Source organism: Lipotes vexillifer, unplaced genomic scaffold (assembly GCF_000442215.2).
Source record: "Lipotes vexillifer unplaced genomic scaffold, Lipotes_vexillifer_v1.1 scaffold1359, whole genome shotgun sequence".
Taxonomy (NCBI): domain Eukaryota; kingdom Metazoa; phylum Chordata; class Mammalia; order Artiodactyla; family Lipotidae; genus Lipotes; species Lipotes vexillifer.
In genome coordinates, this window is record NW_006771596.1 from 1,293,015 (window position 1) to 1,305,654 (window position 12,640).

At 42.1% G+C, this 12,640-nt stretch overlaps 1 protein-coding gene across 1 annotated transcript; it reads right to left on the bottom strand.

Annotated features, from left to right (window-relative positions):
• Positions 1 to 1,043: 1,043 nt before the first annotated feature.
• Positions 1,044 to 11,767, bottom strand: H2AZ2 (H2A.Z variant histone 2). Its single transcript, XM_007447019.1, has 5 exons — positions 11,663 to 11,767; positions 7,365 to 7,442; positions 5,107 to 5,220; positions 2,464 to 2,593; positions 1,044 to 1,372 (listed from the first exon to the last, which is right to left on the bottom strand). Exons 1-5 carry the CDS (start codon positions 11,663 to 11,665, stop codon positions 1,311 to 1,313), a joined length of 387 nt encoding a protein of 128 aa, XP_007447081.1. The 5' UTR covers positions 11,666 to 11,767; the 3' UTR covers positions 1,044 to 1,310.
• Between the last annotated feature and the right edge of the window lie 873 nt (positions 11,768 to 12,640).

Consider the following 12,640-nt stretch of genomic DNA (forward strand, 5'->3'; position numbering starts at 1 on the left):
TACCCCATCTTTAGAGACACATGCTTAAGTATGTGGACATGAAAATAAATCATGCCTGGAATGGGATTCAAACCAATCAACTGGGATGACGGTTCAGGTTGGGGATACAGGTAAAACAAAACTGACCACAGGATAACTGCTGAAGTTGCAGGATGAGTACACAGGGGTTCATTATACTATTCTCTTTATTTTTGAAAATTTCCATAATAAAATAAGTTTTTAAAAATGAGAGTTTTGTTTTGATACTGTTGTATTATAAAACATTAAAGAATTTCCATTTTTAATGAAGACTTCCAGACTTCCAGAAAAATATAATTTTCTGATGGACCGTTAACTGATACATTAACTTAAATCTTACAAGTTACTTAGAAACTGACAAACAAAAATAATTTTTAAAATATTGTACAAATTACTGAATGTTACTGTATCAATAAAAGATCACTAAAAGCTGGAATTTTAAGCCAAAAGCAGACAACTTTGATAATCTTAACTTCAATTCTAGGTAAGGGTGTGGGCTCTGGAGTCAGCCAAATCTAGGTTTATATCCTAGTTCTGCCCTTTTCTATCTATTAGATAAATGTTTTCTGGCAAGCCATTTAACTTCTGTGAGCCTCAGGTTCTACATCTTTAAAATGGGGGTAATAAAATTTCTTCATCAATAAAGCGCTTAGCACAGGGCTTGCCACATAGTAAGTGCTCATTAAATAATTCAAATAATTCCACTATCCTATTTCATCAATTCTAAATGCATGTTTTCATACTCTAACATCTCTGAAATTGGGATGCATCTCATAATTGATGGCATATTATGGTTTAATTGGCAGTTTTTTTCTTTAGTGGTATGTAAAATAATTGGTGCCTACTACTAACAGGTAGCAGCCAAGATTCAATATAATATGGTATCAATCATGATAGAAGTAGATTCCCAATTTCTGTTTTAAGATTTTTCTGAATATATAACCAATTTGAAATTTAAAATATTTTGAAGTATGAGCAAAATATTTTCAACACAGCACAAACAGAACAGTTTAGAGACAAATTACTTTTTAAAAAAATGGTTTATCAATTCCATTTTTGTATAAAACACATGGGAGAAACCTAGCCAATCAACACACAACTGTTGCCACATGAAAAGATATTTTTATCAAACTTCGAGTCTAATAACATACAAATGTTTCTCTTTCATGTCTACAGTAACTGTCTATGCTTTTCCACTTAACTGTTTTAAAAATTCCACATATCCCCATTATTTCTTCTGTCCCAGTTACAGTACAATGACGGGGAGGAAGAAGGTTGGTTAGAACAACTCTCTAAGCAGTTTTCTGCTGTCCCTTCTTTCCAATCAGAGACTTGTGGATGTGAGGGATCACACCTAGAATGAAATGAAAAGAAACAGTATTAGTAGAAAAACTTTAAGCTGGCTATATCTTTTTTTTTTTTTGGCTGCACTGAGAGGCATGTGGGATCTTTAGTTCCCCAAGCAGGGATTGAACCCGTGCCCCCTGGAAGCATGGAGTCTTAACCACTAGACTGCCAGGGAAGTCCCTAAACTGGCTATATCTTACCACTTTAGGGCTTCAACCCCAAAAAGCAATTATATAAAGAATGAGGACCTCCCTGGTGGCACAGTGGTTAAGCATCTGCCTGCCAATGCAGGGGACATGGGTTCAAGCCCTGATCCGGGAAGATCCCACATGCCGCAGAGCAACTAAGCCCGTGCACCACAACTACTGAGTCTGCACTCTAGAGCCTGCGAGCCACAACTACTGAGCCCACGTGCCACAACTACTGAAGCCTATGTGCCTAGAGCCTGTGCTCCCCAACAAGAGAAGCCACTGCAATGAGAAGCCCGCGCACCGCAACGAAGAGTAGCCCCCACTTGCTGCAACTAGAGAAAGCCCACAAGCAGCAACAAAGACCAAATGCAGCCAAAAATAATTAATTAATTTAAAAAACACACAAAAAGGCTTTTAAAAAAGAATGAAATTTACTTAAGTCCCTTTTCACATTCTGATTCTGTTAAAGTATCTATACCAAGGGGTCCCCATCTTGGGATCTGGGATCCAAAAAGTATTAAGAACCACCAATTTATATCTCACCTTCACTGATCCTGACTCATTCAATTAGCTCTGATTTTCAAGAGCATATTAAGCAATTTCTCAAGATCATTTTTCAAACACAGTTTAAAGGATATGGAAATATTTTAAACACCAGGTTTTAAGTCTCACATATGAAATTTAGATGAAGAACTTGCTAAAATAAAAATAGCATTGTATATGGCTACAAGGAGAAGAAATATTCAGATCATAATGAGAAGAAGTCTAGAATTGTCAGACTTAACACTTTTGGAACTTAAGTTTCTATGTTCTCTAGTTGGTGATACAAATGTATTGGATCATCTATCTGAATTGTCTATTAGTTAGGCCAGTTAACAATCTAGGCTGAAGAGGAAATAATACATACCACCCCCAGCTATGGTAGCCTTGATAAGAGAATCCAACTCTTCATCACCACGGATTGCAAGCTGCAAGTGGCGCGGAGTGATCCGCTTAACTTTGAGATCCTTGGAAGCATTACCTGCCAGCTCCAGCACCTACAAAGCATCCGTTGAGATAGCACATCAAACAAGGGTGAAGTGTTTAAGGATTCAGTTTAGGCCTGCAATTATAGCTAAAAAGATCACTACAGCATCTACACACAAAACACACAAGACACATATATAAACCAACACTAAATTTTTTCCAAATTTCTATAATGCTTTTATAGAACTCTTATTACTTCATTTGGTCCTTTTTTTTTTTTTTTTTTGCGGTACGCGGGCCTCTCACTGTTGTGGCCTCTCCCGTTGCGGAGCACAGGCTTCGGACGCGCAGCCTCAGTAGCCATGGCTCATGGTCCTAGCCGCTCCGCGGCACGTGGGATCTTCCCGGACCGTGTCCCCTGCATTGGCAGGCGGGCTCTCAACCACTGCGCCACCAGGGAAGCCCCATTTGGTCCTTTTATATTCATTCTCTGCAAGAGAACTAGAAACTTGAGCAAAAATCTACTTCTATAGAAAGAAATAAAGACAAGAGATAATATCCCTTAGCCAAGAATCTATTCAATAAATGTGAACATCTATAAATATATTTTAATATACCCATGTAGTCTATTTTTTCATGGCCCTTAACAGCTGAAATTTATTGCTTAGCACTTGTAGAAAAATTTTAAAATATAATTAAAAATAATTTCTTATTCAGAGTTTTTAACATCACTGGGCCCTATAATCTGTAGGCAATAAGCTAGAAGCCCTTTATTCTATAAGGGCAATTTTCAACTAGAGAAATTTCAAAGTGCAGTTGGCCATAAAATTGCATTTTTCTTTTCTTTTTTGCCTCCATAGACTATACTGGCATTATAAAACCTCTGACGGAAGTAACACAAAAATAACTCCACAGAACCTCCTCACTTACAGTGGTGGGAAGCCTCGGTGTACATCCGAAGCAATCAGCGTGCTTTAAAAACCACCAGTACTCTCTACTCCATTCTCCCTTGCAACCTTCACTGGTCTGGGGTGAGGCCTGGCACCAGTATCTTTTGAAAGCTTCATAAGTGATCCTAGTGTGAAGCCAATGCTGAAAAGTGATTACCCCTAAACTTTGATTTCAGTATTTTCTTTACCTCTATTATTGACTAAAACCCCAAAATTAAATATTTGGAAAATACACATTGACTGCATATGTATGTATGTATGTATGTATGTATATGATTATTGTTCAATCTTAAACTAAAAAATCATAAAGTTCCTAAGAATAAAGATAATGGGAGTTTAGATGGGACTTGAAAATCTGAACCAGAAGCCTACACCTCTACATGAGTGAACAAAATGCATACCTTTCTGAAAAGTCTGCAGGTAAACAAATAAAAACTTGTATAAGAGTGATAAAGCAGAAAGGCTCTTAACTAGTACCAATACAAAAACATTACCAACACAAAATCCCTGCTTGTGACATAGTGAAGTTGAAACTATCAACGTTAAATCTCCAATAGGAAAATAAATGACCTGGTAAGGTTAATGAAATGACAGTAGTGATAATTAACACACAGGTTAAAGCTAAATCTTTCAACCCAGCGCGCAACCACATCTTTCTCAAGTAGGAAGCTTCCCCGTTTCTATTAGGTTGGCTATCTCTATCAGTTGACTTGCTTGCTACTCAACTTACTTCCCTTGCTTGGAATGTAGTTGAAGGAGTTTCATGGCTTCCCTTTTGTTTTCCTTAGGAGGGATTAGAATGGAGGAAGTGGTAGTCCATGACCTAAGAATTAAGAACTCTTGCCCAATTAACTTATCTTCTGAAAAGTCAAACTGAGTAAGATACAGCATTTTATGCATACAACCATGCACAGAACCAGAAGGTTGCTTAGGTCTTTTACCAAATTTTGTTATCATAATATAGTTGTGATATTTAAAAAATATGTACCATCACACTGCCAAGACTTCGCCCCCCCTCAAATCTTTATTAACTAAGAGTTATGCTGGGGCTTCCCTGGTGGCGCAGTGATTGAGAGTCTGCCTGCTGATGCAGGGGACATGGGTTCGTGACCCGGTCCGGGAGGATCCCACATGCTGCGGAGCGGCTGGGCCCGTAAGCCATGGCCGCTGAGCCTGTGCGTCCGGAGCCTGTGCTCCGCAACGGGAGAGGCCACAACAGTGAGAGGCCCGTGCACCGCAAAACAAAACAAAACAAAAAAACAACAACAAAAAAAACCAGTTATGCTGTAAAAAAAAAAAAGAGTTATGCTGCAACTTCACAAATATCACCTATCGATTATATACGTATTTCAGAGTTCATTTAATTAGCAGTATGGTATTTAAATTATTTTACACTTGTCACGTCACTTAAAAATATGGATTATTGACCCTTACTTAACTTTAAAAAAGAGCACACCAAAGTTCTATTTGACACTGGTACTAGGTAATAGGCTGATAAGATACATCTAAAACCGCTATTAAAAGAAACTAACAAAAGTTTATCTTTTTTATTTCAAACCAATATTCCATGGGTTTTAGCCATTTATGTCCAAGACACCACTAGGATTCCCATATATAACATTTCCCCCACTAACCTCAGCAGTGAGGTACTCCAGAATTGCAGCACTGTACACTGCAGCAGTGGCACCGACCCTTCCGTGACTTGTGGTGCGAGTCTTCAAATGTCTGTGGATGCGGCCCACGGGAAACTGAAAGAGACCATCCAAATGGGAAGCACTGAAGTCTTAACATCACACTACTGAATGTAATCAAAGGCTGAATAATATGAGTAAAGCATGAACTAAAAACCAACACCATTCTCTCATTGTGACCCTTTCTTTCTACTTTCTGAGAATAGGCACTTTCTCACCTCCAAAGTTCCCTAATCCCACTTGTCTGAGCCTTTGACTAACCCCACTCCCAACTTTCTTAAGGACCTTCCTTACCCCGTTACTGCTCCATCATTCAACAGCTCCAATTGCTTCCTTTTCGCTGGCTCCTTTCCTTCTGCACACTTCACTTAAAACGTCTCCACGTGTCTACAGCAACTGCCTCCAGTTACAGTCTAGACATCTTTCCAAAGGCAAGATTTAAAAGCAAACCCTGAAACCCCTTTCTTGTCACCCATTTTCTCCCAATCCAACCCTGGCTTCTGTTAAACACCATTCTGAAAGACAAGCAGTAACATTTTAACTACCAAAATCTACTAGCCAGCAAAATCTACTTCCAGATTGCATCCGTAAGAGAAAAGGCATGATTGTTTTGTTTATATCCTTCCCTAATTCTAAGCTCCCCGAGACCAGGATCCATGTCTTACTCCCTTCTGCATCCTCAGTAACCGCATGTTATGTCGTCTGACACAGAGGACCTCAAAAACCATTTCTTCTTAGACTGAAGCAATTACATAGTTCTAAAACGAACTCTGACTACTCCTCAGTCTTTTCATTCTTTGACTCAAATACCATATCAAATATGGTAAGGGGTCCACCAAATGCCTTTTTGATCCTTTCTCATGCTCGACTTAGGAAACATCCACAGCACAAGCTACCAATTTTACGTAAGTGACCTTAAATTTCTAATTCTTTTGATCACCTCTCTTGGAAAGCTAGACTCAAATCTACAACTTTTGGACATTTTCGTATGGATGTTTTGGTGGAACTTCAAAACGACTGCAGTTAAATTTATTATTTCATAACTTGCCCCTACTACAAACTCTTCTGCTCCTTAGGGTCTAAGCCTTAGAGAAACTTCCCTTTGACCGTCCTCTCAATCCCATACCCCTCCCCCCATTTTGGGGGAGCATACACAAGCCTTCTATTCTTTTCCATCCTACTCAAGTTCAAGTATGTTATTACCTTATTCCTAAACCACTGCAATAGCCTGTATCTGTCTTCCACCTCCCACTTCAAGGTAAGGACACTTCAAATAAATTCTAATTGAGATTTGCATGATCTAAAATACAGAACGTACCCACCAAGTACAAGTTCTCGCCCCCACTTCCTTCAGTACCATCCAGATCATGTCATCCTCTTCCTCAAAAACTTTCAATGGCTCATTACTGCCAAGAAGATAAAAATCCTAACCTTATAGTCTGGACTTCAAACTTTCCTGTTTAAAAAGTATCTCTTAACATGTAGGGAATAATTCTTACTCATTCAGAAAATTTTGAGTTTGTGGATTAAAGCTGCAACAATTTAAATATACGAAATTTGAAACCATTTAGGACTTTGAGTATATCACTGAGTCTACACTTGAAGGTATCGGGGAAAGATTCACAGGACTAGCGGACAGTTCATTATTCTCTCATCCTGAAAGCCGATGTACCACGACAAACACTCTTGAAAATAAAAGCCACAGCATACTCACTCCAATCTGATACAATTTATAAAAGAACTAGGCACATAATTATAATCTAGAAATAATAGATTTTAAGAGAGCAAAATCACCAAATTCATTTAAGATCTTTTCATAACTTGTCCTTGTTTAGAAGAAGAGAATACAAATTTATATACAAGGGAGTTGCAGGACTTCCGTGGTGGTCCAGTGGCTAAGGCTCTGCACTCTCAGTGCAGGGGGCCCGGGTTCAATCCTTCGTCAGGGAACTGGATCCCACATGCCGCAACTAAGAGTTTGCATACCACAACTAAAAAAGATCCCGTGTGCCGCAACTAAGACCCGGCACAGCCAAACAAACAAATAAATAAGGCAGTTGCTTTGTGGTTTATATTTTGACCAATTAATCTCATTATCAAAGGCCAGTAGTACAAGTACACTTTTGTAATTAAAGAAACACCTATGAGTCATAAATTATAACAGTAAAGAAAATAATGAATTACAACAGCATGGATGTTACCTGTAACCCAGCTCTCTGTGAGCGAGACACTGCCTTAGCCTTGGCCTTCCCACTGTCCTTTCCAGCTTTGCCTCCAGCCTAGGTGGAAAAAAGTTCCAGATGAAGAATTGAAAATGCTATTTCAAAACTATTTAGGGCTACAAATAAACTTACCTACAAAACAGAAGTACAGTTACAGATGTAGAAAATAAACTTATGGTCCCAGGGGGTAAGGCGGGGGGAGGGATAAATTGGAGGACTGGGATTGACATATACACACTATTATATATAAAACAGAGAACTAATAAGGACCTACTATATAGCACAGAAAACTCTACTCAGTACTCTGTAATGGCCTATATGGGAAAACAATCTAAAAAAGAGTGGATATATGTATATGTATAGCAGATTCACTTTGCTGTACACTTGAAACTAACACAATACTGTAAATCAACTATACCCCAATAAAAATTAAAAAAAAAAATTAAACTTAGGAAATAAAATTTCTTCTAGTTTTACTTTAGGTAGTTAAAAAAATCTAGGTGATCTTCAATTTTAAATATACATGTGTTATATCTCCATTTATTTTATTTCTTAATAATTTTATTTGTCCCACAACTGATGATGTTCATTTTTTTTTTTGGCTGCACCTTGCGGCATGTGGAACTTCCTCGACCAGGGATTGAACCTGCACCCTCTGCAGTGGAAGCGGAGAGTCTTAACCACTGGACCACCAGGGAAGTCCACCATTTATTAATTTATATAGAAACAAGGTCAAACCTTAAATACTTTTTTAAAATGAGATTTCTAAAAATTTGAACATATTTTTCAAATTTCAGACTGAAGAATCTTCATCAAGTCAATATAACTCTCATGCTAGAAGTATTTCATAATAAAATAATTTTAAAAAATGCCAGTGTGTATCATTTCCACAGAAATATTCAAAACTTAGCTCTATGGGGAGAAAAAAAAGCATCTTAAAAAAAAATTAAACAGAGAATTACTCTATGATCTAGCAATTACACTTCTAGGCACATACCTAAGGAATTGGGAACAGGGACTCAAACAGATATTTTCTATACTATTCGCTATTTTGTTTATATCAGTATTATAAACAATAGCTAAAAAGCAGAAACAACCTAAATGTCCACCATGGAAAAATGAATAAACAAGATCGTGGTATATACATACAATAGAATAGTATTCAGCTGTAAAAAGGAAGGAAATTCTGATACATGCTACAACATGGGTAAACCTTGAAGACATTATGCTAAGTGAAATAAGCAAAAGGACAAATATGTATGATTCCACTTACATGAGGTACCTAGTCAAAATCATAGGACAAAAAGCAGAATGGTGGTCACCAGAGGCTGGGGAAAGGGGCAGAATGGAGAGCTACTATTTAATGGGTACAGAGTTTCAATACGGGAAGATAAGAAAGTTCTGGAGATGATTGGCAGTACACTTAAAAATGGCAAAATGGTCAACTGTTATGTGTATTTTACAAAAAAAAAAAGGACATACAAACTTATTCTTAAGGGGTTAAACAAATACTACTTTCAACTGATAAATATTTCTCAAATAACATGAATGGTCACAAACAGGACACAGTATATAAATGCAATGGGATATTATGCAGCCCTTTCAACAAATGAGTTAGATATGTGCTGATAAGGAACAACTCACAAAACATATTTGTGTAAAAGGCAAGGTATATGCAAGTGCAGTGAGCCTTTGTTTACATAAAGTGGAGTACTGTAGAGTGTGTGTACATAAACATTTCTAGAATGTCACACAATACATCAGAAAAGTTATTTGCCTCTAGGGATGGAATACTAAGGATCTGACTTCAGAGGGAAACCAATATTCTCTTTTGGGCTGTTTGATTTTACTACTTAAATCTATTATTTCTTCTCTGTTAAAAGAAAAATTAGTTAAATAAATCAGTTTACATGATTGGCTAGTTGTTTGAGGATGTTTTTGAAGCAGAGGTTAAGCTTTGAAATGGCATATTCCCTTTCTCCCTTTGTAATGGTTTCCTTAAAATACTTTTCCTTTTTTTTTTTTTTTCCTTGCGTTATGCGGGCCTCTCACTGTTGTGGCCTCTCCCATTTGCGGAGCACAGGCTCCGGACGCGCAGGCTCAGTGGCCATGGCTCACGGGCCCAGCCGCTCCGCGGCATGTGGGATCTTCCCGAAACGGGGCACGAACCCGCGTCTCCTGCATCGGCAGGCGGACTCTCAAGCACTGCGCCACCAGGGAAGCCCCTTAAAATACTTTTTAGGCTAAAAATCCCCCCCCATGTTTATCTCCCAAAACCATATGGGGGAGTAGCCATATATTCTCACTTCTTCTTCAAATAAATCTTTTCAGCTCTATTTGCCCTGCTGTAAATACATTAAAAAAAAAAACCTCTCAATTGGTGCATGAGTCTAAAACTATAATCACTGTCTATGACAATTATGAAATTAGTAGTTATCCATTAAAAACTACCAACTGCAGGGCTTCCCTGGTGGCGCAGTAGTTGAGAGTCCGCCTGACGTTGCGGGGGACACGGGTTCGTGCCCTGGTCCGGGAAGATCCCACATGCTGCGGAGCGGCTGGGCCCGTGAGCCATGGCCGCTGAGCCTGCGTGTCCGGAGCCTGTGCTCCGCAACGGGAGAGGCCACAGCAGTGAGAGGCCGGCGAACCGCAAAAAAACCCCCAAAACCAAAAACCAACAAAAAAAACCTACCAACTACAAAACTTCCCAGGCTTCCCAACTGACTGCTCTTAAGCAATTTTATCACTTCAAATCCATCATACTTGCTATTTAACCTATTTGCTTTTTAAGGAAGTAGACATAAAATCATTTTTTTTTAAATCTCAGTAAGTTAGGACTTCCCTGGTGGTGCAGTGGTTAAGAATCCGCCTGCCAATGCAGGGGACACGGGTTTGAGCCCTGATCCGGGAAGATCCCACATACCATGGAGCAACTAAGCCCGTGTGCCACAACTACTGAAGCCCGCGTGCCTAGAGCCCGAGCACCGCAACAAAGAGTAGCCCCTGCTCGCCGCAACTAGAGAAAGCCTGCGCACAGCAACGAAGACCCAACGCAGCCAAAAATAAATAAATAAATAAAAATTTTAAAAAAAAAATCTAAGTTAAATGACTATTTCCGTGGTTTCCGGATACATTTCTCATACTTAACAAAAACAAAGTCTTATGGAATCAAACTTGTGCGAATATAAAATTGTACAGTAAATAATTTCTTTTCACAACCCCCTCAAACTGTATATACACCCTCCAACTTCACACATTCATTTTAATATGTTTGATGACTGATTGAGAAACAACAGACAAGCAACATAAAATTTTTGATTCTAAGAACTGTGTTAGTATTAACCTGGGTTAAGCATCTCGGCAGAAAATACGCCTATGGAGCCAGATGGAGTGTATTTCTTTCAGGAAAAGTTGAAAACTGGATGCCAAGAAACTTGCATATTAGTTCAACAGATACATGCTCACGTCCCCTCAAGTTTAAAATTCTCAAAACAAGAATGACAACTCCACGCCTCCTGTATTTTTAGCTTATGCGATCGTGCATGTATTTTTAGCTGCTGGTAAAAGGGACAGTCAATATGTGGCAGGTCGCTAGAAATTAAATGAGTGACACCTTCGAAACCAGCAAGGACCAGGAGAATCATCCGCTTGAGCAAATCAGTTTACAGACAGATCTAATCTGTGCCTGAGTCGGCCGGCGGAAGCGCTTCCGTTAACTGCACAACTACAAGTCAGAAACGGGGTGCGACCATCCATAAGGTCGAAGCCAGGTCTAAGACGCGAGAACGTCACAATAACCATAATTTCTGTTTGTGGTTCAGCCCCGGGCAGGGCTGTCTCCGTAGGGCGCTCGGGCGGACACTGCTCGTCGCCTCGACGTCGCTGCTTCGCTCCCGCGCGGGGCACGGCCACCCTCAAGCGCCTTTCCCTCCCAACTTCACAAGGGGCCAAGTTCCCTCCACTCGCGTTTCTAAAAACCGCATTTTTTTTTTAACCGACGCACAATTCAGGAGCCAAAGTCGGTGGCAGGGGCAGCGGAGGTGCTGCAGAGCCGCCAGGGTTGTCCCGCTCAGGACCACCCGGCCTCGGCCCGCGCACCTCAATTCGCGCCGGCGCCGCGGCGGGCGAGGCCTGGACCGCGGGGAACCCCGCCGCCTGACGCCAGCCCAGCCGTCGTAGTCGCCTGAAGCCCGCCCGCCCGCCTGACGCCCGCCGCCTCAACAGGTAGCGGCGCCGCCCGGCCATCGCCACCCACCCGGCCGCCCCGCAGACTTCACCATGGTCTCGGCCGCTCCCGCCCTCGGTCCCGCCGAGCCACCGCCGCCACCGTTCGCGCAGCACCGACCGCCGCCGCCGCCACCGCCGCCGCCGGAGCCCGGACAATAACCGGGGCCCGCCTCGCGCCACCCCGGCCAATGCCCGCTCGCCTTGCTCGTTTGAACCCCGGCGACCGCCCAATTGCGCACCTCCTTCTAACCAAACCCCGCCCCAAAGCCCCTCCTCCCTAACGGCTGTTTGTTTTTGCACACGGCACGCGGAGGCGGAGCCTCCGACCCCAACACAGACGCGCCTGTGCGCGACCGGGGGCGGAGCCAAACGCCACTCTCCGCCTGTCTCCAAGGCCCGAGCCTGACGAACGGAGAGACTGACCAATGAGAGCGGACAGCTGGCGGAAGCCAGCCAGTAAGAACATCGCCCGCGAGCAAGGAAGGCGGGCCTTCGGGAACGACAGCGGAATTAGTCAATAGGTGGAAAAATTGGTGGTGGCTTTGGCTTTCCCGCCCTTTCCCAGCATCGGCTCTGGGGTTTTTGAGACCTGTTTGGGAAGGAAAGGGTTGCTGTCGTTGCTTCTGCTGGCTGCTTTTCACAGATTCCTAGGGTTTCTCCGTGCTAGAGGGAACTCCCTCTGCGGCGGGCACTGTTTCCAGGCCTGGCAGCCCTTCTCCTCAGCGCCTTCCCGCTGGCCGTTAGGTTAGCCGCCCAACCTAAAGAAAGAAACTCGGAAATGGGGTTGGCGTCCCCGCTCCCGCTGCGAAGTTGAGGGACGGGCGCGAAGGAGGGCTTGTCTACCCATGGCCGCTCCCCCCGGCTGCCCTCCCCCCTCCCAGGCGGCGTGCGGGCCCGGTTGTCCCCGGGACGGCACAGCCCGCGGTCGCCGGGGCCCAGGCCCGGGCTCGGGGCCAGTTCTCACCCGCTGCAGTTTGAAACCTTTGCTTCTTTTCACAGTTGTCTGCACTGACCGCGCCGGGCAGCGT

Bases quoted from the DNA above. Each gene is read 5' to 3' on its own strand.
- H2AZ2 (XM_007447019.1), bottom strand. The intron at 2,594-5,106 runs GTTAGTGGGGGA...GATGCTTTGTAG, and splicing joins TGGAGTACCTCACTGCTGAG to GTGCTGGAGCTGGCAGGTAA. The intron at 1,373-2,463 runs GTATGTATTATT...ATTTCATTCTAG, and splicing joins GGCTACCATAGCTGGGGGTG to GTGTGATCCCTCACATCCAC.